Genomic DNA, 26262 nt, shown 5'->3' with positions numbered 1-26262 from the left:
AGCACTGTTATGTTGTCCACGTTAAATTAACTTTATCAGGTCAATTGAAATGTGACAAATAATTCACTGAAAATTGTCAGAATACGACAACGTTCACTTCGAAATAACTACAAAGCGTTTTCCTGAACGGTTCGATTATAAAATCTGAAGCAAGTAACAGAAGAACTTTTCACGACGGTTGAAAAAAAAGTGGCCGTGTTCGCAGGTGATGTTTCTCCTATTCCGAATTTATTCGCGAAACTAGAAGCACACTAAAAGAACAAAAAATTATCCTCACTAGGCATGTGCAAAAAAGTTGCAAGAGCGGGAGGCGGCACTACGAACGACCCGTGACCTGAGCCCAAAAAATCATCGAGGAAAGGAGGACGCAGACGATGACGTGATCGAGACGGTCAAGAGCTCGAACGAGACAAGGAGATGCTCACCACCGTCGTCGTCGAGGAGAAAAGAGGCGCGCAGAGCCCTCGGCGACCTTCGACGACTCGATGAATCTCCGGTCCAAGCTAAGAAGATGAAGCTCGACGATGAAGCTACACCTAAATTGAGACTGAATGCTAGTCTGGCGACTGATCCTGCCCTTCGACCCGCGACTGTCGCCGCTTTAACTATCCAACCGGATAACAAGTCGACCGCTAACCTTACTCCACCCCTTCCTGCTGCGCTTCAAAAAGGTTCGTATGTATTCTCGGATAGTAGAGTGATAATAGTGATAATTCAGCTCCAAATTACACTGAGAAAAATGTATAGTTTGTAATTACCAACAAGAAAGATATCCCAGGTTGATCTCTCCGATTCGATTTTTTTTCTAATATGTTATAGTTGACTAAAATCTAAGCGACACGTATTTTTTTGAATATGCCATTTAACACTTTAAGTGGGTGAAACCACCCTCCAATGTAAGATATGTCAAGGGGCGATTCGGCAGTTTTTTTTTTTTTTTTTATTTATTACGAAAATTACATTTTGCCCCTCTTGTTATGAGAAAACTTTTGCAGTTCTGTTGGTTAAAAAATATTATGTTCTTGTGGGTGAAACTGCCAAATCGCCCCTTCACATGCCTTACTGTGGAGGGTGGATTCACCCCCTTAAAGTGTTTAATGGCAGATAAAAAAAAATACCTGTCACTTAGTTTTTAGTCTGCTATAACATATTACAAAATAAATCAAATCTGAGCGATCGACCTGGGATACCTTCCTTGTAAGGTCTTGAACTATTTTCACTTGTTTTTCAACATAATCAAAAAATATAGTTCTGGATATAAGATGAAAGTGGGTTTTGTCGATGTAATCAGAAAATCTAGCATGTGTTATTGCGTTTATTCCTATTTTTTTTATTATGGTCACTTGTATTATATTTTTTGCTATCTATTGTGTCAATTTGATTTTAGTGCAACAATTAAATTGATGTTAGGGTCTGGTATAGCTGAAAAAATAGCTACATTCAACATATGTAACGTTGCTACAGACAGGAAATAGCATTGTCAACTATAACAGCACTGAATAGTTATTTATACTCCTTTTTGCAATCTTAATAATTGTTCAAGCGTTATTGTAACCATACGTGTGTTTTGAAATTTTTACGCCATAAAAAATTTAATTTTTCTCAGTTAGTAGCTATAGTTGCTGTAGCTTCGTCTTTTAAAGATTAATTGGAATCAATTATGTTTATGTAAAATTTGATGATCATAATAGTGGTAATCACGATATTCACTTCAAAGTTTAGTTTAATAATAATTGCGATGAGCTTGTCGAATCTTGACTGATAGAAACCCATCATTTTGGAGTTTCAATTTTCGCAATGAAATTGTTCCAGTGTTTTCGATAATAATAGACTCCTCAAAAAAAAAAAAGTTTAAAAATGTGAGTGATTTTGAAATGATCTTAACCCTAATGTTTGGAATTTTTCCAAAACTCCAGTGATAACATCGGTGAGGTTATACATTCTGCCAAGAGAGCTGAAAAGGCTTCGAACCTTCGGAATTTTTTCTAATCTCAGCATTTCAGTAAATAAAAATCGGTGGATAAATTTCATTCAGGAATTTCAATATTCGTAATGAAAATGTTTCAGTGCTATTGGCAAATCACGTTCGGAAAAACAAGCTTAAAAAAATGTGTGAATTTAAAACGATTTTCCCCCTAATATTTTGAATTTTTTCTAAAAATCCAGCGATAACGTCGGGGAGGTTATTTATTCTGCCAACGGACGGTAAGGAAGCAATAACAGTAGAACCCTCGCGGCCAGCACCGCTGATCTGTCCACCCTGCGGGATTCGGTTCAGTTCTGCGAGCACGCTGGAGGCGCACCGGACGTTTTACTGCGCGCACCGGCCGCGCGCCGACGAAGAGAGCGCGAACGACGAGGACGACGAGAAATCGGGGAAGTTCGATATACGAAAGGCATACGCGTGCCCTCACTGCTCCTACAGCGCTGACAAGAAGGTCTCGCTCAACAGGCACATGAGGATGCACGCAGCTTCGCCGGTCCCACCGCCGATGACAGGAACGGGCCCAACGACGCCAGGCAGCCCCTCTAACGGATCGCTCTTGAACGAGGAGGCCGAACGGTACTGCAGGAACTGCGATATCAGGTTCGTGACAATATACTTTACCTCTTCTTCGATCTCCCGCGGTTCTAACAAATAAAGCCACTCCAGTTTGACCAACCGATTTTGTTGAAACTTGGCTTTTTCTGGAGCGCATGAAAATATTTTATACCTATTCTCAACATCCGCTCCTTTTTTTTCTGAGAAAATACCCGCAAGGGGCGTTATTACAATCACTCCAAAAATGAAACGTTGAGTTTTCGCTAGGTCTTATCGTTTCCAGGTCTAGAGAATCACCTCCGACAATTTTCGGATATGTAAATTTTTATGTGTGCGCGTGATAAGTTTTTTATTCGACGATATCTCGAAAAGGAATGAATCGATTCTTACAATATTTGTCTCCAACGGTGCGGTTCTTCATAATGTAGAACTAATTCGATTCTTAACAAAATCGGTCAAGCCATTCCTGAATCATGCATTATGCAAAAGTGAGATTTTTTTACCCAGAGAGTTATTCTCATTTAAATAATTCTGAGATACACAATATAGCTTCTCGATAAAATTTTTCTCTAAAGACTGTGAGGACAAAGAATTCTCACATTAATCCTAGCGATTGCTTGACACGCAAAATAAGAAATACACCGCGATACAGTAAGAAACTGGTTCCACTAAAATGCTAATAACGTTTGATAAACAAAAATTAAAATATGTGTGTCGTAAAAGACTAAACGCAAACGTTATCAAGATGCTATCATGTCTACACGCGGATATGATCACAGCTATTAAGATCTATTATATTGGGCGACACTATCTGGTAGCAGAAAATACCCTACTCGAATACGGTCATATTTAAACGTTACAACTTTTTACTTTTCTCTTTTTTCACTATAAATCAACTTGATGGCACAAAATAGATAAATAATGGTATGCTCAAGATTTAGCGTACCTTGATTATCGATAAAATTTGCCTAAAACGATCAGCTGATAGTCAAATACGGTGCCATATGGCATACTACGCGCACATACCGAATACCAATATTCACGTAGAATATTTGTTGAAGTTGTTTTTTTTTTTTCAAGTTATTCACAACATTATGAGATAGTTTTAGGTTGGTATAGGGTCGAAGGTCTTTGACACTTAAAACGAAGAATTAAGAATGGTTGTAAGTGCCATTTCCTTCAAAAAAAATCCAAACGATAAATAACCATGCAGCAGAGAAAAAACGGATTTCTATTTTTTTTTTTAATTTTGGTTGCAGGCACTTACAGCCTTTTCAGCGCTACCTACGTCAACAATACGACTACTTTCTAGTTTTTAATAGGAGGTAGCACAGAAAATTAGAGTTGTGACATGTGAGCATACAGGGGTTTCTTGACTCATGTAATTTGCGCACTCGCCTTCGGCTCCTACGGCACTTTACACTTGTGAAGAAATCCCTATTTTAAGCGCACTTGCCACGAAAATAACTATTTTAATTATCCTGTTCAATAAAATCCATCTGTTACACGACGTTTCAGCTGTTGAATAGTTGAATTATTAAAGTATAAGATCTGTCTTGTATTTTTATCACACAGTATTCTTGAACAGCTTATCCTCTTTGTTAGCATCCGATTTTCTTTGGTGAAAGATCTGAGGCCGCAGCAAGAAGGATGAACTGTCCAAGCCTGTTATTTACAAATTTGAAGTAAATCAGTTCAGCCGTTTTTGTCGTCGAACAAAAGGTTGGCATTATTCTTAATAACAATGCTAATCCTGTCGATTAATTTTGATTTAAAAGAAATTTGAACGAAGTTCATCGAGTAAGTGGTAGTAAAGTTGTAGATTCCCAAAAATTCATCCACTTTTTAACCGTCTTATACTCGTATGTACCCCCCTAAGTTTTTTGATGCTGTTACGGTATTAACAAAAGAATCGAAGGCCCTCACTGATTGTGATTTTAACATTCCCAGGTTCAGCTCTCTGAAGACGTACCGGGCCCACAAAACTCACTACTGCAGCACGAGGCACGTGGTCAAAGACGCGCCGCCGCCCCCGTTGAAGGCGTCGCCCCCCGCCTCTTCGAGCCCTGGAGATTCGCCACCCCCACAGCCGTGCCTCGCGTTACCGACGAACCCGATCCTGATCGTCCCTTACTCGCTCTTCCGGGGGGCGAGCGTCCTAACAGCGCCGGCGCTCCCGACCCCCGACACCGCGTGCTTCCTGCTACCGAACGGGGCCCTGCAACCGATGACACGGGGCCTGACGGCGCCGCCGTCGACGACCGAAGCGCCGACGGTCCTCCGGGCGGCGAACAAGCCTTCGACACCGGCTTCCGCGAACTCTACGTCGAACCTCCCTTCCGCCGCCGCCGCCGCCACCGCCCCCCTGGATCTCAGCGTCAGGCGGTTTCTTGTGCCCCAGGACGAGAAGGAGAACCGCGTTTCACCCGCACCTTCGCTACCCCCACCCCCCGGCAGCCCGAGGTCCAGGGGGTCCAGCAGTCCCAGGGCCAGATCGCTGCCCGCTGGTCAAACCAGCCCGGCACCCGTTCCTTCGACTGAACTCGCCCTCAGGCTAGCAGAGCTTCCACCACCCCCGGTTCCCGGTGTACTCGTCAAACAGGGTGTTTCCAGGTGAGTAGTTCGTCATTATGCGTCGATTCATTTCTCTTCAAAGCACGGATGCCGAGTCAACTCCTTTCTTTTTATTTTTCTTCATTTTATTACGAGGTAATTGGGCATCGCATATGAATCATGTTTATAATAATTCTCAAGCTGCCATGATTTTTCTAAAAGCGCAGAGAAAAAATTTTACAGTCCGATCTCGTAATAAGAACGCTCGCAATAAGAACCTTTCCCCAGTTTCTCGCTCGTGCACTTTCCCTACTCTGACTCAACCTCCAAAGTCTAATTATTTATTTGCAAAACTCTCATTAAGAACGCCTAGCCTGTAGAAAAGAAAGAGAGACACAGAGAGACTCATTGTCAGTGTGCGAGGATCGCGCAGATGGTGGGGTACTCGAATTTGCGGAAAAACTCTTCCCATCGGGCGCCTTGGCGTTCTTATTGGGAAGTCGGACTGTGTACAGATACGAGGATTGTGGTCAAGAGTTTCAAAATTAATTTTTCAATTTCAAATAGTTACAAAGGGATAAAAAATTCTAGTATGTTGATTCGATTTGACTGTGCGTTTACTCAGACTATTCAGAAAACAATTTTTACAGTCCTATTAGGACAGTGTTTTTTGTCGTATTGATATCGGTAAATATTAATTTTTTTTTTAAATGCACTGATATCATTTTTGATCATCAGATGGTGGTGTTGAATGAAACATCGCAAAAAAATTCATTTCACTGATATTGTATAATTTTGTTTTCTTAACAAAATAGGCCGATTGCGAAACAAAATTTTCATTTTGCACATAACATTCAGACACGAAATTATTTTATGTTATATTCGTGTGGCGCGAAATCATCCCGACCACAATTTTCTTTCGAACAAGTTTTGTTTGCTCACAAGATTATTCAAACGAAAGTATAGAGTAACGAGTATAGAGTAGTTTTGTTGAATTACATACGAAATTTTCTTGAAGCACAATTTTTCGTAAAATAACAAGGTTTGTCGACGGCTTTATATTATTAAAAAAAAACCTTTGAGCAGCACCCTGAATCTCTTGTTTCACTTTTTCGATTAGATGTGATCACAGACTTTTTATTCGAGGTTTTCAGCGTCAAAGCTAACAGCCGTAAGCTGAAAAAAAAGAAACCGTTATATGGCCACGAGAGTCAAAATATCTCAATTCACGTCTCTTAATGGCGCAAATTTTTGTGGTTTCCAGATGTAAGGAATGCAACATCGTGTTTTGCCGCCACGAGAACTTTGTGGCGCACAAAAAGCACTATTGCCAGGCAAGAGAAAACCCAGTTAGCAGTCCACCGCCTTCGGGAACGCCGTCTCCGCCCTTGTACCAGCTGATATGCGCACCTTGCGGTATAAGGTTCGCATCATTTGACAACCTGAATGCCCATCAAGCCTTCTATTGCAACAAGAGGTCCGAGCCCCTCGAGCATCAGGCTCGATGTCCAAAGTGCAAGGTCGGTACCTGCTACCAAAATCATTTTCAGATAGACTGCTTTTTCAATACTGTAATAAATCAAAGTATTACATTTCTAGACGGACTTTAATGAACTTTTTGAACACCTCGCGTGATTTGTTTTTCAGGCATTAATAGAGCCCGGTGCAAGCCACACTTGTACCGCTGGACCCACCGGAAGTTGGCCATGTCCAGTTTGCGGATTGGTCAGTCCGACCGCTGGCGCTGCTCAGAGGCACATAGATGCTCATCAGGGGGTCAAAGCATTCCGATGTACGATTTGTCGGTATAAGGGAAATACGCTTCGTGGTATGAGAACGCACATTAGGATGCACTTCGAGAAGAGGGGGACCGACCTGCAGGTGAGAAAATAAAAATGATTCTCTATCGTCATTCCGAACGCTTACATACTGCAGTCCGGAAGTCAATTTCTCTTTAAAGACACCTAAGACAAATGTTTACAAGACGGTATAATTGTGTAAAGTCTCACCTATGGTATCCTATTCGTCACATTGAGTTTCCTTATTTTCATCGCAAAATCGATATCACTAATCTGATGTACATGCAGCAACTAAATATTACCGAATTCGTACTGGTTCTTACACTCGTCTACCATACTTTGTCCCCTATTTTCCGTTCTGTAACTTTCTCATCGATTTTGTGTTTTAACCAGCTTGTAATCCAATTAGAAACGTAGGAAAACAACTTTTCATAAAGTTAACAGTTTGTTTTTTCATCTTTTTCCGGTATATTAGAAGCGCCATATTGAATTCTGAAATTTGTCCGTTACATTTGAATTTTTTGCTTATTCTGAATGCTGATGATGACCGAAAATAAATCTTTGCACAATGTAATCTCAGGCTTACCATTTCCCGATTTTCGTTTCACTTACTCGTCCAGACCTTATCATTAGAATTTTTGATCCATCTTCATCGACCAAAATTCCATGTACATGTCGAGCTGCCAATGTTCTCTGAAATTTTTGTAAATAATTACGGATTGCGTTAAATCCTAGGATGAATGTCTGGTCCTTTCAATTAATTAACTTTAATTTCCGACGATTCTCAGCGATCTAGGTAATTCCCAATCATTTTCATTGATCTCCTAACATATTGTCCAATCCGCGGGAAATAATTAACAATCCCCAGATTTCACCGCGACTTATATCCATTTTAAATTCTATCCCGGTAGATATCGCGATGATCCTTTATTTTCCAATTCTTCCGGCAGGAAGAAAATTACATAACCTGTGTCCTGGAGGACGAAACGACGGTTCAAACGACTCCAGAACCAGCGCCAGCGACGACGCCGGAAGAGATTCCCGCGGCTGAAGCGGTCGTTCAGCAGCAGCAGTCGGTAAATGGAACGGCCGAAGTAAGGAAAAGCAGCCCGCAACCGGCGGCGACGACAGCGCTGACACCGAGTAGCGGCGGGAAGGTGAAACAGGAACGCGAAGACACGCCGCCCCCCGAAGAGAGTCTTGACCCCGCTAAGGCTGGACCAAGGTATTGTCACTCATGTGACATCAGCTTTAACTATCTGAGTACCTTCATAGCACACAAGAAATTTTATTGCTCAAGCCACGCGGGGGAAGCCAGCAACAACAATAACAACTCGACGTCCACGCCACACGTTCAGGAAACCGCAACTACTCCTGCTAGCAGGACCGAAGCATCCGTACTTTAGAATTTATAACCATTTAGCAAAGGCCGTGTGACACATCGTTTTATGAAATATTCGTTATAATATTGCTCGTCGTAAGATCGTGTTGTTTTTCAGTTGATCAAAAGACTAGAGCTTTTTTTTTATGCACCCAATTCGTTGTGGCGGTTCTCTCGTTATAGGCTTCATAATGAAGGACGAAAGTTTCATTCCGACTATCCTGGTGAAGATTTTTCTCTGTGAACTCGTGCAATCAAATATTTAGGTCTAGTTTAAAATTATAAAAATAAAAAAAAATAAATAACAAATAAGAAAAACTCGCTTCCAAATTATTTCGTAAATATTTGACAGAGATATAAAATGACTTAATGGAACACAGCGTTCGAAATTACGCATTTCACCAAAAAAAAAATTATCTTTCTTTATAAGGCTTAGATTTTATCAGGTTATGGTTTTGTTACAACTTGTGTGTGAGGTTTCTAGGCAAAATCTGACTTCTGTTGGAAGATCTTTCTACTTATTCTTCGATATCTGAAATTGAAGACTTCCAAAAATGTCAGTTTACTCTGAATGAACTCTTCAATCGCGTGCAGAATATTTAATAGAAAGGTGTTTATGTGAGATAGTCTTATTTTGCGCGGGTCTCCAAGGTCAAATCGTCAATTCGTCTAATTCTACGGTTTCTTTTCATCTCTTTTTTTTTTTTTTTTTGTACATACATACATGACATGTTTTGAGGTTGATATTACCTGAATCATAAACTTAACGTTGCCTATATGACAGTTCAATAAATAAAACTTATAGTTCTTGTTTTAAATTCTCATTTGCACAATTTTACCGTGTGAAATCATTTTTATTTATTTTACCAGGGTCCCATCATTTTATATCTATTTCTTCGATTTTCTCCTGCCACACAGCATTGTTTCTACACAAAGTTAGAAGCACAAATTAAAATTCAGTCATTAAAACTTTTCTTACCATGACGTTTCTTTTTTTTTTTTTTTTGACGAAAAAAGGACAACACACCTTTCAATGCCCAGTCAGCGCTGCATACCCTCTTTAATTATTGTCTCGAATTGGGCTGGTTTTTTTATTTATTTAATTTTGATTAATTAATTAATGTATGGGGTAAGCTATCGGACATAATTTTTAACTCCAATAACAGTCAACGGGAGTAGCGTAGCTAAATACCAATACAGAAGCTCGCGAGTTTGTGTTGGAATTAGCTCCCCTACTTACCTGTAATTAAGTAATTAAAATGACGTCCGCACAGAAACACACACAAACTTGAGCACTCCGCTTAATCACCACAAGCATATGAATTATAAATGATAATAGTTACTATTATTACAATCAAAGTTAGTACAGCTGAAAATGGAGAGGAGAGAGATTGACAAAGTGTTCAGACAGAGTTGTAGGACTGTTAATTATTGTATACATACATATAATTGTTGCCAGTTTATACATTAACATATTGTTATATTATACATGACGATTATCTTATATATAAAGTAAAATATTGAGTATGAATAGGTACGAATCCTTTTTCACTTATCTTTTCTTCGTTACTCTCCTAGTTTAAATGAGACCGCAATGTGGTTTTTCGTCAATTTCCATCGCTTTCAAACATTTTTTTTCCAACTTGATATGCTAAACAACAATGCATGTATAAATTATACTCACACATTACCGAAGAAAAGTGTGCTTGTTTTTTTTTTTTTACTTTTCAGAGAATGCAGATTAAAATCAAAAAATCGTAATATTTTTTAAAAAAGTGCCAGCATTTTCTCGTATTACAGTTCATGTACAATGGCATTAATGGATTAACAATGAATACTCCAAAAATACTAATTTTTGGTTCTCTTAAATCCCGTGTTTAGATTTGTTATTTGACCAAACCGTTACAATTAAATTTTTATGGATGTCGAACAATAATAATAATGATATTACGGAATGACCTCTTTCTGGAATTAAAAAATTCCGAAATATTTACGTGAATGTAAAATGGATTCTAAAGCCAATCCACTACTGGAGAAAAAGGAAAGCAACGTATGAAACAATAATATCTGTAACAATTTATGCAATTTTTTTGACGAAGAAAAGAGAGGGAAAAAATATTGAATTTAAAAATATACGTGATTTTAAAACACTGTTAAATAACAGAAGAAAAAATCACAGTAAAACTCTCTGTGATAATGATTTGCGATTGGTATATTATTGAGTTATACTTAATTCTTAAAAGGTCTCCAATTCTGTGAATGAGTTTACAGAGAAAAAAAGAAACGCAACAAAACACTAACTTTTTTTTTATTGCGAGCTTTCTGGTCCCCCTAAAAAAATGAAAAACTGTTCTACTCAGAATTGAACGATATAGGTAATGCAGTTGATTTGAGCACGTTTCGATTACTGTGTTCATGTTTTTTTTTCGGAATTTAAAGATTTTGACAAATTTCCACAGATCCATATTAATGTTTTGATTTTATATTCAACAAGCTGCCCTAAATATTTAACAAACTAGAAATGTGTTGCAAATGAAACTTTGATGTATTACAGTTTCGTGATTACAGATAGAAAAAAATATAATATCCGTTCTATGGCATTACACTTTTCAATCGATAGAATTTTCTCAGTTTACGGAATATCAATTCACGTTTCTTTGCGAACGGCATCTTCCTCGTATCATACATACGATGTTATCACGAATCCCGTTGAAATAAAAGAGTGTGCAATCTCATGACTCGAAAACATAATCTCGTATACACTATATAGGTATATACTATAGGCATATATATAAATATTATAAATAGTCTCGACGTAATTATAAGTTCATGCTATCATAAATACATATAAATATACATGAATTACAGCACAAAAGAGCATTGAAGCTGAACTTAAAATTTTTAATTAATTGTGTAAAATGTTGTACAGTAGAGGATTTAGGTGGTAAGTATTACGGTAGTAAAAGTAATAATGATAATACTAATAAAAATACTGATCATGACGATGATAACATTTAATATTATAACCCTGAACGATACCAATCTCAGCTTATGAATCTGTTATTATAATACATATATAATATAAATATTATACATACACACACAAACATTATATAAATATATAGAAAGATAAGGTTTACGTTGCAATATATAACTAATATATTACTATAAATAAGGAAACTATAAATATAATCCAATGGTAATAGTAATAATAACACAAGTATGATTGACATTAATCATACTAACGTAAGCAGAAAAAACGCGCGCAAATTCTGAGGGAATTGTCCCATCCTTGTGTAAAATTTAAATATTGCTGTAATATGCAGAATATTGAATTGATACACCATTTGGTAAGCTACAATAATTGCAACTAACATTACATTTGAGATAGTGATCAAATCACACATCAGAAAAGGAAACAAAGGACAGTAATGATAGTGACAATTATTGATTGATAAACGGAAGAATAGTAGCGGTAAAGAAACTGATACGATACTGATCGTATTTTGGATGGTGGTTTCATCCATGAACTATATTATATAAATGATAATAACGATTATTATTGTTAATAATATAGTATATAATGATATATAAACAGCAGCATCTTTCGGGAGCGCGTTTTCAATAAGTGTATAAAATTATAGAATTAAGGCCAGTGTTTTTTCGTGTATACGCCGTATACCCCCGTCTCATATCATCTCTTGGATTAATGCCTATATGTATACATTTTACATTTTGAAACTCCTACCATCAGAATATCATCGTGATCATCGTGACGCCAATTAATTTTTCATGTTCTCATTCTGTTTTTGCACACCTTTTTTCGTTTTCAATGTTATCGTTGTGTTTTCGTGCCTTCCTATTTTTCACTGTTGATATTGTAGGTAATAATTATCAATATTTCAATAATATGAAATGAAGTAGAATCGTACATCTATAATAATGACATCTGCGTCTGACGCGTATGATATTCTCGCATGTTTTAAAATATTGTTGTACTAAGATTTCTCCGACTGTATCAACTTGGTGTGACAGTGAGATTATCAGCATACATATTCGATATTCCTTCTTCGTATTCACATCAGACTTATACGGATGACATTTTTGTCACCTTTATTTTCATAGATGAATTAAACACGAAAGATAAATGATGTCTAAATAAGAGCAAAAGATATATGAATGAAATGAGAAATATGATGGATAAAATAGATGATACATTCGTACACAATATGAAAAAGACAACAAATTAAACTTACGATTACATAATAACAAACAACAAAGAACGCTGAAAAATCTGTAATAAATATATTGAATGTGAATGAAACTCTGTAATGAAACAACTATACATATACGTGCATATACAAACAGACATGAAACATATGTGCTTTTGTTCGTTTTTATAAAACTTGGTAAATTCCTGCATTACGGATAATTTTACTATAAAGTGAACGCTATTATACCACAAAGCAAAGAAAATTCTTGCTGCAACCGCTCAGCTGAGATTCGTACATAGTTCAGAATGTTTTTTCTGAATTACTTATCGTTAAGTGTCCAATTATTATGAAGAGAAGCATGCGAATCGATTCTCAGGCTAGAAATATTCGACCCCAGAAAATAAAGAAAAAAACGGCTAAGCTCTTGAGAATTTTTCAGCTGAATTTTAACTGATTTTAAAAAACTATGGAATCAATTCATTGAGATCTTATATCAATTCATTGAGATCAAGAATCGATTGCGTACAGTCTGAACGTACTGCAAACAGTAAATCATAGTGGAATATCGAAAAATGGAATATTTCGTCACATTACCTTCGTAGTTTCTCAGCCGTTGGTGCTTCGATGTTTCAAATACCTTTCTAAATACCTCGAGATCCAATTAATCTAGATGTCGTCTTAATCGATTCTGAGACAAAAAGTTTTTGCCTCGACAAAAAACTTAAGTTTAACCCCTTTGTATCTTTTCAGTCCGTTTTTCGCGATCTCTGAAAATAGCTGGAATGCATTTCCTCATATGCTATATCGACATAATTTTGCGAGAGTAATCGATTGCGCATAGTCTAAACTCTCTATAAACAGCAAAAATCACAGTAAAAAAACGAAAGGTTTCCTCTGTAATTTCTCGAGCTGTCGACCCTTCGATATTTTTCAATGCCTTTTCTGCATTCCTTGGAATCCAATTCGACCAGACAGGGTTATTTGAATTGATTCTGAGACAAAAAGGAAAGTTAACCTCTTTGTATTTTTTCGATTCATTCTTCGCTGATTTTGAAAAATGTCGAAAGTAATTCATTCAGACGCCATATGGAAGTAATTTCTTGATAGAAATCCATTGCGCACCGTTTAAACTCGCTGCGAACAGCGGGTCAAAAATTACGCCCGAAAAAAATATCTAAGTATTCCCTTTGTATTTTCTCAGACATTGAATTTGCGGTGTTCTAGATGTCCCCTTCGGATTTCTAAGGACAATCATTCAGAAACGTGTTCTACCCGATTTCTATCGCGTTCTATCGATTATTCGACGGATAGATTTCGGGCTCTAAAAATGTCGAAGCAGAATGACTGTCCGGAACGATTTTCATAGGATTACTCCCATCCTTTTGCAATGTAGAATTAAGTAAATCGAGAAAAGTTCAGCATAAAATTATGTTTTCATACTTGACGAAGATTTCAGTTATGTTTAACGTTGCTAGAATGGATTCTCCAATAAGTCACGTCGACGTTATGTTTCAAGTGGAAACAATCTTAACTATTCCGAAGTCACTGCGAATAAGAATTTTAATGGCACTACACAAATCTCATTGCATTCCCTAGTTGACTACTTAATTGTTCGATCTTAAGAAGTCCTGGCTATTGTGAGAGGGTGGATACAAATCGATCTGGAGACAAGAAGTTCCTTGTCTATAGCGAAAGCTAAGGCCTCTCATATCCTTTTCAAATCATCGGCTGATTTCGAGAATCGAGAAAAATCAGTTCCGTATGTGCCATATTTACGTATTCTCCGGAAGGAAAACGCTTTCGCATCGTTCTTAATAACGAGGGTCAACGATTCAAAAACTATAGCAGACAAATGCAATTTTTGTTTTTTTGGTTCAAACCTTTTTTCCACTATGTCTTATCGATTTACTTGTCGTTTCCGGTTTTTTTGGTTTGCAGTTGTTCGAGCTTTTAATAAGTATTTTACTGATAATAAATTCTCTATCCCAAAAATATCACATTCTTTACGTTTTTCCGTGTTTGTAAAATTGAATGCTTTCGCCTCGACGTTTTTTTTCTGTGCATAGAATTTTTTTTACTCCGGATAATTTAAGGGGGTGCCCTGGTCGATTTCGATGTTAACGTATATGTATATCTCCAAACGTTGAAGTCCACGTATCTCAAACGCGAAAAAGGGCTTAACAAGACCATTTTATATGCAATTCTGACCAAGAATACTCCATTATATTTTCATTCTACGCAGAAATAAAGAAATGGCATAAATTCTATGAATTTACCATTGAGATTACATAGAAACTATGCCATTTCTTTATTTCTGCGTCGAATGAAAATGTGTTGGTGTGTGGTTATTCAGAATTTTGTATACAATGGGGCTGTTAAGACCATTTTTGCGTTTGAGATACGTAGACTTTGATATTTGAAGGTACATATGCAAGACACATCGAAATCGATTAGGACACCCCCTTAAATTATTTAGCCTGACACTTTTGTACAATACGTGTTGTTTTATTGTATTCATGATTTCAGGCGTAGAACTAAGTTACATACAATAATTAAAGGTATTCTCTTGGTGTAAATTGAGGTCTTTAAAGATAGAGCTTCTTTTCAAGTTACGTTTCGAGGTGCGTGCGGCTGATTCTGTAAATAATAAAAGATATAACAATTAGTACGAGTAGCTGAAAGTTGATACATCAATAAATAGTACAATAACAACTGTTGTTGTATTCTTGAATAATTATGGAAAATCATGTCTGAGAAGGAGCTCTACACTGCCCGAACACATTTAACCAAACGGACTCACATTACTCCTTGAGAATACCTGCATGTTAATAGACTCGATTTTGACTCTGTGACACTTGCCTTGTGTTCCAACCACTGGTTGGAGCCGAACGACGAGCGCATTCTGCCGAGTGACTAGAAATTTCTAACCACAGGCAGACAGCGCCAATCCAGGCGATGTTCAAATATTCGAATGAAATCGAATGTTTTGAATTGGCCGGGTAACAAGCGTTTTCGTCGGTAAAGCAGACAATGTCTCCCTAGATAAGTTCTGTCGTACCTATTGCCACATGTCCTCTCCACTACACGTCTTTCCGATAACCTAACTTAGTCGATCCTAACCTATAAAATAAACAAAACAGCTGTAGTTTCTGTATTTCTGTGGAAAATCACATTACCTCAACAAATACTCATCTCAATCGCTGAACAGTTTCGAATCCGCACGAAAATATCTAAGGAAAAACAATATTCTCCAAAATGTCGTCGCCCTGCAGTGACATAATAGACGACATCGAGGACCTGATATCATCCCAGGACATAACGCCGAAGGAGCGTTACAGCACGAAGAAAAACGTGACAGTGCGAGCCAAGCGAAAAAAGGACATCCGCGAAGCTCCGGAGGCTACAATCCTGTCCAGCGTCATTCCAGGCACGCAAACAATTTACGTGAAGACCTGGGGCTGCACGCACAACAGTTCAGATAGCGAATACATGGCTGGTCAGCTGGCAGCGTACGGCTATAATTTGACAGAGGACAAAAGCCAGGCTGATCTGTGGTTGTTAAATTCATGCACGGTAAAAAACCCAGCCGAAGATCATTTCAGGAATGAAATCGAGCTCGGCAGATGCAGCGGCAAGCACGTTGTAGTCGCTGGCTGCGTGCCTCAGGGTGCACCGAAAACAGGTTTCCTGTCCGGTCTGAGCGTAATTGGCGTCCAGCAGATCGACCGGGTGGTCGAGGTGGTCGAGGAGACGTTGAAAGGAAACTCGGTTAGATTTCTGGGTCAGAAGAAAGAGCAGGGAAAGAAAATCGGCGGAGCTTCGCTGGCCCTGCCGAAAGTCAGGCGGAACCCACTGATCGAGATCATCGCCATAAACACAGGCTGCCTGAACCAGTGCACCTACTGTAAAACAAAGCACGCGAGAGGCGAATTGGGCAGCTATCAACCAGACGAGATAATTGAGCGTGCCAAGCAGGCCTTTTCCGAGGGCGTCTGTGAACTCTGGCTTACCTCTGAGGACACAGGGACCTACGGCCGTGATATCGGCTCCAGCCTTCCGGAGCTCCTCTGGAGACTCGTGGAAGTCGTGCCCGAGGGCTGCATGATGCGCATCGGGATGACAAACCCCCCCTACATCCTGGAGCACCTTGAAGAGATGGGCAAAATTCTTCAACATCCCAGAGTCTACAGTTTTCTGCACGTCCCTGTTCAGTCGGGCAGCGATCAGGTGCTCGCAGATATGAAGAGAGAGTATTGCTGCGCTGACTTTGAACAGGTTGTTAATTTCCTGCAAGCCCGGGTACCTGGCGTCACCATTGCCACGGACATAATATGCGGTTTTCCTACCGAGACAGACAACGACTTTGAGGACACCATGACCCTCTGCAAAAAGTACAAGTTCCCAAGTCTGTTCATCAACCAGTTTTATCCCAGGCCTGGAACTCCGGCTGCAAGGATGGACAAGGTTCCTGCTCAGGAAGTCAAAAAGAGAACGAAAAAGTTGTCCGAATTTTTTCAGTCCTACGAACCGTACGGTCACAAAGTTGGCCAGGTTCAAAATGTTCTCGTCACTGAGATTTCTCACGACAAGAAACACTTCGTTGGGCACAACAAGTTCTATGAACAGGTTTTGGTGCCCATGAGGGATGGGTTCATGGGTAAGATGGTTCAGGTTCGAATCATATCCGCCACCAAACACTCTATGAAAGGACAGCCGCTCGATGAAGGAATCTCTGCGTCGATCAGAACTCCGCTGCCCAAAGGAATTGTCTCTGGTATTATTGAAGTTGCCGAAACCAAACAATCCGAACCATCCAAATACAGACTGTTTGCTCTCATTGCAATTTTCTTGGCAGTGTTCGCCAGATTTTTATGGAAACTTTTAAACGTTTGATTATCACTATTTTAGGATAAAGAATTTGTCCGTGTTGTTTATTTTTGCTGGAATCATTTTCACTATTAAAAGAAACAATGCGGAATTATATTTATTTATTTGTTCCCATGTAAATATATAACTGTATATAACTGTTATTGATATGACGATTTCGTAAACTCAGATGTATTTATAATTTCGAAATTCAACGAATTTCAAAATTATTATAACTGTTATTATTATGTAAATATTGCTTGGCATGTGAGGTATAAATTCTTGACAATACGAAAGCCAAAACTCTAAATAGATATCCGATGGTTGAAAATCTATTGTTTGAAATTCATATTAGGGAATCCAAATGTCTTTCGTTTTGTTTGTTGTCAGGACAAAGAATTTTGCGACATCAAATGGTTTCTTGCCAAAGCTTTGGCTTGATTGTTGTCTGACTAGTAAATTGAATACCAAATAATCCTAAGTATCGATTTTATAATTTTATGATCGAGATGTGCATAGTAATGGCAGTAGTAAACTGATCCGATATATTTTTTACATCTTGATCAAAGTTCTTAATTGCTTAAAATGCGATTTTGTTTATTCTAGTAAATTCATTGTGAATAGATCACTAGAAAGATGACAATTTTACTTTTTCACGAGTATCTCATGTCAAATTATTTCCCATTTTCCAATTTCACAATTTAATTAATACACCCATAGCCAGTTCCAATCTGACCCATGTTCATAATTCTGGCGTTTACTAAAGATTTATAAAGACTGCTAGCCAAATGGGGCTTTCCGTAACCGAAAAAGGACAAGATAAATTCCTAGAAGAGATACAAAATTTAAGGTAATATTTAGGAGATAAAACCATCGTCAAGCAGCGCGAAGGAGTAATATAATAAAGGGATGAAATTAAATAGTTATATTTCTATGTAACTTATGTACTTGTAAGTTTTCTGAGATACATGACTAACATGTTCATCACCTGGAGAATGGGACTGGCACAGAAAGTCAATTTTTAATGCTTTAATTGAAGTTAAATTTCTCGTAAAGAATGCACAATTGTTAGTAACACTTGAGTCCATATTGCAATAAAACCCGGTAAACTTTAGGTAATCATTATTACAAAAGTAATAGAAAAAGCAATTTCAAGCTAATCTGGATATTTTTCCACCTGTACCTACTATCACTTGATTGAATGGTGAAATCGGTTACTAACTTTTAAATACATGATTATTCAAAAATTTATTGGTTAAATGGCCCGGAGAATTACTCATATTTGTTCGCTTTATTATAGACCTAAGGCAGTCGTCATGTTCACAACAAGGAATTTCAAGTTTGAGAATACTAGTCCAGGAGCCGACCGCACCATATCTTCCCTCATCGAACATACGGCCAAAATGCATATGAATCGATGGGGAATATAGTGGTCAATAGAGTGCCAGACTTTATGGACAATGGATCCTGTCCGGAGTGTCAAAAAAAATTTTCACTTCCGGTCAGTTTTTTGAGGTCAACTTCCCTCATCGAACATACGATTAAAACTAGTACCAATTGATAGGGGAGGTCGAGTACTTGAAGAAAAAACCGGGATGCCACCCGTCACCCTGTGCAGGGGGCGGCTGCCACCTCCAAGTGTAGGCTTTTTTGGTGCATAAATTTCCTCATCGAACATACAGTTTTTTTTTTTTTTAATTGAAGATTGAACCTCCCCAAACCTGAAAAAATCGGGGTGCCACCCCTAAAGTCGTTCGACTTTTGGGCCTCAATTTCGAAGGCAGCTGTACTTGCTTCATCGAACGTAGGTTTTTTTTTTTTTTGAATTTTTTTTTTTTGAATTTTTTTTTTGTGGCTTTTCACTGTCGATAGTTCCGACTCCGAGTCGGAGTGGAATGAGTTATTATTTTTTTTTTATTATTTTTCTTCGAAACTTAGTTTTTTGGCAATTCGCTAGCCTTGAGCTACATTTTTTTAACATTTATTTTCGTCAAAGTTTTTTTTTCGGAAATATTTTCGTACAGCTGCCATCGAAATTGCGGCCCAAAACTCGAACGACTTTAGGGGGTGGCTGCCGCCCTTCCGGACAGGGTGGGGGGTGGCACCCCGGTTTTTTCATGTTCAGGGAGATTCAACCTCCAATTAAAAAAAAAAACCGTATGTTTGATGAGAGAAGTTATGCACCAAAAATGCCTACACTTAGGGGTGGCTGCCGCCCCCCGGACAGGGTGGGGGTTGGCAACCCGGTGTTTTCTTCAAGTATCCGACCTCCTCTAGCGATTGGTACTAGTTTCAATCGTATGTTCGATGACGGAAGATAACCTCGAACAAACTGACCGGAAGTGACATTTTTTTTCACACTCAGGACAGGATCCATTGTCTATAAAGTCTGGCACCCTATTGACCACTATATTCCCCATCGATTCATAGGCATTTTGGCTGTATGTTCTATGAGGGAAGATATGGTGCGGTCGGCTCCCCGACTATATGGATTCACGACAAATAAGTCAATGTTGTTTTACCCAGAATTCCAGCACTTTCCTAGAAGTTCTTCACAACCAACAACTATCGCGTGCAAAACGTTGGTAACGTACCATTGTCAGCGTGAAACTGAAAACATGACTGAAGAATATAAAGACGGATGCCCCTGGGTAAATTTTTGTGACCAGTTTTCGGCGGGCAAGTGGGACCAGGCAGGCCTGGGAGCGTAGGAGGGTTATGTTCTATCGACTCTACCTAACGGGCTCGCACCGACATCCGTAGCAGCCAAAGTAGTGTCGGTGTGGAAGCTTGAGATTGAGTCAGTACAAAGTTAGTACGTAAGACTACTTGTCGACTGCTACTTAGAAATGTCGATCAGCTCAATCATCCCCGTAAGAAGACGCGTAACCGCGTCCACCGCCAACCGCCGCAATAACCTCGGAGCGCCACGAACCACCATCGTCCTTGTCCACCTAGTCCACGTCCGCCTCCGCCGCGCCGCCGTCGTATCCCACGTCGTCCTCATCCTGCTTGACCGCCACCGATCATTTCCAACCACCACCAAACGCTTCCTTACCCCTCCAGCCGCCTCCAAACCCTCCAGCCACCTCCTGCCACCTACAAACACCTCCTACCACCCCCTGCCGACTCCTACCGCCATCATCGACCACCTTCTACTACCTCCTACCACCTCCTACCAGAGCCGACCACCTCCTATCATTTCCGAACACCTCCGACCACCTCCGACCACCACCGACCACCTTCGTCCTTCTTCGTCCTCCTCGACCTCCTGCTGCTCTATGTATTCTAAAACATTATTATTCATAACTATTCCGAAAACTTCTCATTTGCTCTCTCGATCTTGAATTTTCGTAGGCATAGAATCGAAACGCTGTTTTAGTTAGTCGCAAGTGAAGTATCTACGTTGGGTAGATAAGCAGAATTGTTTTTCGAAATGTGTTCGTTTGGAGAAAAATTTAGAGTAACTGTGATACATCACGGATGCGCTAATTTTGATCAAGATGAAATAGATGCTCCGTATTTGAGACAGTATTTAACGCAGTGTCCTGATTTGAAAACCTAAAAAGGTGATTGTCGGCGATTTTTTTTTTTTGATAGGAAGAGAAAGAACGAAGCTTCTTAAAACTTCGAGTGTATTTTAACACACATTTGAAAGGTATGAGCAAAAATTGTTATCATCCAACTGTCGCAGAACGGCAGCGTTATTAGCAAATCCGTTAACTGAAGAGTATATGTCTTTAGTCAAAGGCTGACCATCGAAGGACCTAGCCGCTTGAATTGGCAGGAAAGATACGTGCGTATTTCTTGTCTGTAATGTGTAAACTTATATCGTGATACATCTTGTCATATCATGCATGATACATCATACATCATACACATAGTATTATAGTTCAAAACCATAGTTTGGATGATCGGATTTTCAGAAAGTGATGTCAACCTAAATTTTTTTCTTTTGACGTCATCATTGTGCAGTAATCAGCTAGCCGAATTCCTCAGTCTGGAAACAACCGCGCAGTAGAGCGGACGTACGGAAAGCGCGCTCCACAGATTTTGGGTACCGGGTTCTTTACCTTCTGGATCCTGCGCTCCGAGTCCGCTTCCTGGTGCACCTCAAATTCCAGGACTAGCGCTCCGTAGTTTCGACGCTCCAGGTCTGCTACCTGATGAAACTCGACCTCTAGGATAAGCGCTCCGTAGTTTCGGCGCTCCTTGTCCGCAACCTGGTGGAACTCGACTTCTAGGACAAGCCGTTCGTAGTTTCGGCGCTCCAGGTCCGCTACCTGGTGAAACTCGACTTCTAGGATAAGCGCTCTGTGGTTCCTGCGCTCCAGGTCCGCTACTTGGTGAAACTCGACTTCTAGGATAAGCGCTCTGTGGTTCCTGCGCTCCAGGTCCGCTACCTGGTGAAACTCGACTTCTAGGACAAGCGCTCCGTAGTTTCGGCGCTCCAGGTCCGCTACCTGGTGAATCGCGACTCTCGGAGGACGAGGAAGACGAGGAGAACAAGGTGGACAAGGATGACGAGAATTTCTGCACGGTGAGTAGTTCATTTTTATAATATTTAACGTCAATTCTAATTATATTTTATCTAAAATATTTCAAACTTGTCATGTTTACGATAAATTATTTCAATGCATTTTTCGCGCAAGCCTGAATTCAGTATCTCTCAATGTGCTAATGAATGTTCTATAAATTACTCATAATCTTCTTGCTACAATGTGTCACTTACAAAATTATGTAAATTCTTACACAATCTTTTTGATGTATTCTAATCCTGAACATATTAATTAGTATTCGAGATATAATCAAAGGTGGTTAGCAGTGGTCGTTGGGGGTGGTTGGTGGTGGTTGAGGGTGATGCAGGTGAACGAGGAAGAGGACTCAGAAAAGGAGGACAAGGATGACGGGGATTTGTGCACTGTGAGTATGAAATTCATATGATCTTTAATAGAGTAGGAGTAGGATCAGGAATAGGATCGGGATCAGGAGTGGGATCAGGATCAGGATGAGGAGTAGGATCAGAAGAAGAATCAGAAGTGGAATCAGGAGTAGAATCAGGAGTGGGATCAGGAAAAGGTGTAGAAAAAGGAGTGAAAGTAGTGGAAGTCGTAGGAGTTGAAGTAGGTCATAGTAGTAACTCACCCTATACCATACCCTACCTTACCCTACCACACCCCACCCTACCCTATACCCTACCCTACCCTACCCTACCACGTCCTACCCTTCACATGAGATGCGTTGGCCGCAGCGTATTGCGACTGCGCCCGATCGGATTCTCTCGCAAAATTAAGTCGGAATAGCTCCTGAAAGAATTGATTCCAGCACTTTTCGAAATCACAAAAATTTTCGCCAAAAATACAAAAGGGTTAACCTTCCTTTTTTTTTTTACCAAAAAATTTTTCGTCTCAGAATTGATTCGTATGACGCTTTTCCGACCATTTGGACCCCAAGGAACTCAGAAAACGCAGCGAAAAGAGCGTGGGATCAACAGGAGAGAAATTGAGAAGAAAAATACACCTGCTGAAAAATGTCGAAAATTCAGGTTTTCGTTTTTTGGCTGTACCTTTTGATGCGTTGATCGCAGCGTATTGGGACTGCACCCAATCGATTTCTCTCGCAAAATTACGTCGAAATAGCGCCTGAAAAAATTGAATCCAGCACTTTTCAAAATCGCAAAAATTTTCGCCAAAAATACAAAGGGGTTAACCTTCTTTTTTTTTCAACAAAAAATTTTTCCTCTCAGAATTGATTCGTATGACGCTTTCCCGACCATTTGGACCTCAAGGAACTCAGAAAACGCATCGAAAAGAGCGTGGGATCAACAGGAGAGAAATCGAAAAGAAAAATACACCTGCTGAAAAATGTCGAAAATTCAGGTTTTCGTTTTTTGGCTGTACCTTTTGATGCGTTGATCGCAGCGTATTGGGACTGCTCCCAATCGATTTCTCTCGCAAAATTACGTCGGAATAGCGCCTGAAAAAATTGAATCCAGCACTTTTCAAAATCGCAAAAATTTTCGCCAAAAATACAAAGGGGTTAACCTTCTTTTTTTTTCAACAAAAAATTTTTCCTCTCAGAATTGATTCGTATGACGCTTTTCCGACCATTTGGACTCCAAGGAACTCAGAAAACGCAGCGAAAATAGCGTAAGATCAACAGGAGAGATATTGAGAAGAAAAATACACCTGCTGAAAAATGTCGAAAATTCAGGTTTTCGTTTTTTGGCTGTAACTTTCGATGCGTTGATCGCAGCGTATTGGGACTGCGCCCAATCGATTTCTCTCGCAAAATTACGTCGGAATAGCGCCTGAAAGAATTGATTCCAGCACTTTTCAAAATCGCAAAAATTTTCGCCAAAAATACAAAGGGGTTAACCTTCCTTTTTTTTTTGCCATAAAATTTTCCGTCTCAGAATTAATTCGTATGACGCTTTCCCGACCATTTGGACCCCAAGGAACTCAGAAAACGCAGCTAAAAGAGCGTGGGATCAACAGGAGAGAAATTGAGAAGAAAAATACACCTGCTGAAAAATGTCGAAAATTCAGGTTTTCGTTTTTTGGCTGTAACTTTCGATGCGTTGATCGCAGCGTATTGGGACTGCGCTCAATCGATTTCTCTCGCAAAATTACGCCGGAATAGCGCCTGAAAGAATTGATTCCAGCACTTTTCAAATTCGCAAAAATTTTCGCCAAAAATACACAGGGGTTGACCTTCCTTTTTTTTTGCCATAAAATTTTCCGTCTCAGAATTAATTCGTATGACGCTTTCCCGACCATTTGGACCCCAAGGAACTCAGAAAACGCAGCGAAAAGAGCGTGGGATCAACAGGAGAGAAATTGAGAAGAAAAATACACCTGCTGAAAAATGTCGAAAATTCGGGTTTTCGTTTTTTGGCTGTAACTTTCGATGCGTTGATCGCAGCGTATTGGGACTGCGCTCAATCGATTTCTCTCGCAAAATTACGCCGGAATAGCGCCTGAAAGAATTGATTCCAGCACTTTTCAAATTCGCAAAAATTTTCGCCAAAAATACAAAGGAGTTAACCTTCCTTTTTTTTTTGCCATAAAATTTTCCGTCTCAGAATTAATTCGTATGACGCTTTCCCGACCATTTGGACCCCAAGGAACTCAGAAAACGCAGCGAGAAGAGCGTGGGATCAACAGGAGAGAAATTGAGAAGAAAAATACACCTGCTGAAAAATGTCGAAAATTCAGGTTTTCGTTTTTTGGCTGTAACTTTCGATGCGTTGATCGCAGCGTATTGGGACTGCGCCCAATCGATTTCTCTCGCAAAACTACGTCGGACTTGTGCCAGAAAGAATTCATTCCAGCACTTTTGAAAATCCCGAAAATTTTTGCCAAAAATACAAAGGGGTTAACCTTCCTTTTTTTTTACCAAAAAATTTTTCGTCTCAGAATTGATTCGTATGACGCTTTTCCGACCATTTGGACCCCAAGGAACTCAGAAAACGCAGCGAAAAGAGCGTGGGATCAACAGGAGAGAAATTGAGAAGAAAAATACACCTGCTGAAAAATGTCGAAAATTCAGGTTTTCGTTTTTTGGCTGTAACTTTCGATGCGTTGATCGCAGCGTATTGGGACTGCGCCCAATCGATTTCTCTCGCGAAATTACGTCGGAATAGCGCCTGAAAGAATTGATTCCAGCACTTTTCAAAATCGCAAAAATTTTCGCCAAAAATACAAAGGGGTTAACCTTCCTTTTTTTTTTACCAAAAAATTTTTTGTTTCAGAATCGATTTATTCGACGCTCCTCCGACCATTTGGACCCCAAGGAACTCAGAAAACGCAGCGAAAAGAGCGTGGGATCAACAGGAGAGAAATTGAGAAGAAAAATACACCTGCTGAAAAATGTCGAAAATTCGGGTTTTCGTTTTTTGGCTGTAACTTTCGATGCGTTGATCGCAGCGTATTGGGACTGCGCTCAATCGATTTCTCTCGCAAAATTACGCCGGAATAGCGCCTGAAAGAATTGATTCCAGCACTTTTCAAAATCGCAAAAATTTTCGCCAAAAATACAAAGGGGTTAACCTTCCTTTTTTTTTTACCAAAAAATTTTTCGTCTCAGAATTGATTCGTATGACGCTTTTCCGACCATTTGGACCCCAAGGAACTCAGAAAACGCAGCGAAAAGAGCGTGGGATCAACAGGAGAGAAATTGGGAAGAAAAATACACCTGCTGAAAAATGTCGAAAATTCAGGTTTTCGTTTTTTGGCTGTAACTTTCGATGCGTTGATCGCAGCGTATTGGGACTGCGCTCAATCGATTTCTCTCGCAAAATTACGCCGGAATAGCGCCTGAAAGAATTGATTCCAGCACTTTTCAAATTCGCAAAAATTTTCGCCAAAAATACAAAGGGGTTGACCTTCCTTTTTTTTTTGCCATAAAATTTTCCGTCTCAGAATTAATTCGTATGACGCTTTCCCGACCATTTGGACCCCAAGGAACTCAGAAAACGCAGCGAAAAGAGCGTGGGATCAACAGGAGAGAAATTGAGAAGAAAAATACACCTGCTGAAAAATGTCGAAAATTCAGGTTTTCGTTTTTTGGCTGTAACTTTCGATGCGTTGATCGCAGCGTATTGGGACTGCGCTCAATCGATTTCTCTCGCAAAATTACGCCGGAATAGCGCCTGAAAGAATTGATTCCAGCACTTTTCAAAATCGCAAAAATTTTCGCCAAAAATACAAAGGGGTTAACCTTCCTTTTTTTTTACCAAAAAATTTTTCGTCTCAGAATTGATTCGTATGACGCTTTTCCGACCATTTGGACCCCAAGGAACTCAGAAAACGCAGCGAAAAGAGCGTGGGATCAACAGGAGAGAAATTGAGAAGAAAAATACACCTGCTGAAAAATGTCGAAAATTCAGGTTTTCGTTTTTTGGCT

At 39.4% G+C, this 26262-nt stretch overlaps 2 protein-coding genes and 1 long non-coding RNA gene across 6 annotated transcripts in view; 2 read left to right on the top strand and 1 right to left on the bottom strand.

The window, feature by feature from the left end:
• ush (Zinc finger protein ush) overlaps positions 1–10228 on the top strand; it is a 123411-nt gene extending 113183 nt beyond the window's left edge. For 3 of the 4 annotated variants that reach the window (XM_069135934.1, XM_069135935.1, XM_046625204.2), the window contains exons 4-9: positions 281–671; positions 2167–2587; positions 4493–5155; positions 6360–6615; positions 6743–6976; positions 7845–10228. In XM_069135934.1, coding sequence (XP_068992035.1) covers positions 281–671; positions 2167–2587; positions 4493–5155; positions 6360–6615; positions 6743–6976; positions 7845–8300 — 2421 coding nt within the window. In that variant the 3' untranslated portion in view covers positions 8301–10228. The remainder of the gene's footprint in view (positions 1–280; positions 672–2166; positions 2588–4492; positions 5156–6359; positions 6616–6742; positions 6977–7844) is intronic. The other variant, XM_069135936.1, reaches the window with a different exon arrangement.
• A 1721-nt stretch (positions 10229–11949) lies between these two features.
• On the bottom strand, positions 11950–15373 carry LOC124218604 (uncharacterized). Its single transcript, XR_006883121.1, has 2 exons — positions 15290–15373; positions 11950–15126 (listed from the first exon to the last, which is right to left on the bottom strand). It is a non-coding gene; the product is annotated as an uncharacterized lncRNA (long non-coding RNA).
• A 173-nt stretch (positions 15374–15546) lies between these two features.
• Positions 15547–18469, top strand: LOC124219411 (threonylcarbamoyladenosine tRNA methylthiotransferase). The gene has a single exon (XM_046626920.2). It carries the CDS (start codon positions 15745–15747, stop codon positions 17380–17382), a length of 1638 nt encoding a protein of 545 aa, XP_046482876.1. The 5' UTR covers positions 15547–15744; the 3' UTR covers positions 17383–18469.
• The last annotated feature ends 7793 nt before the right edge of the window (positions 18470–26262 follow it).

Source organism: Neodiprion pinetum, chromosome 5, assembly GCF_021155775.2.
Source record: "Neodiprion pinetum isolate iyNeoPine1 chromosome 5, iyNeoPine1.2, whole genome shotgun sequence".
NCBI classification, from domain to species: domain Eukaryota; kingdom Metazoa; phylum Arthropoda; class Insecta; order Hymenoptera; family Diprionidae; genus Neodiprion; species Neodiprion pinetum.
Note: the sequence above shows the minus strand (reverse complement) of the source record. Positions and strands in the feature narration are given on the sequence as shown.

Excerpts from the sequence above, each read along its gene's own strand:
- LOC124219411 (XM_046626920.2), top strand. The coding sequence starts at position 15,745 with ATGTCGTCGCCCTGCAGTGACATAATAGACGACATCGAGGACCTGATA.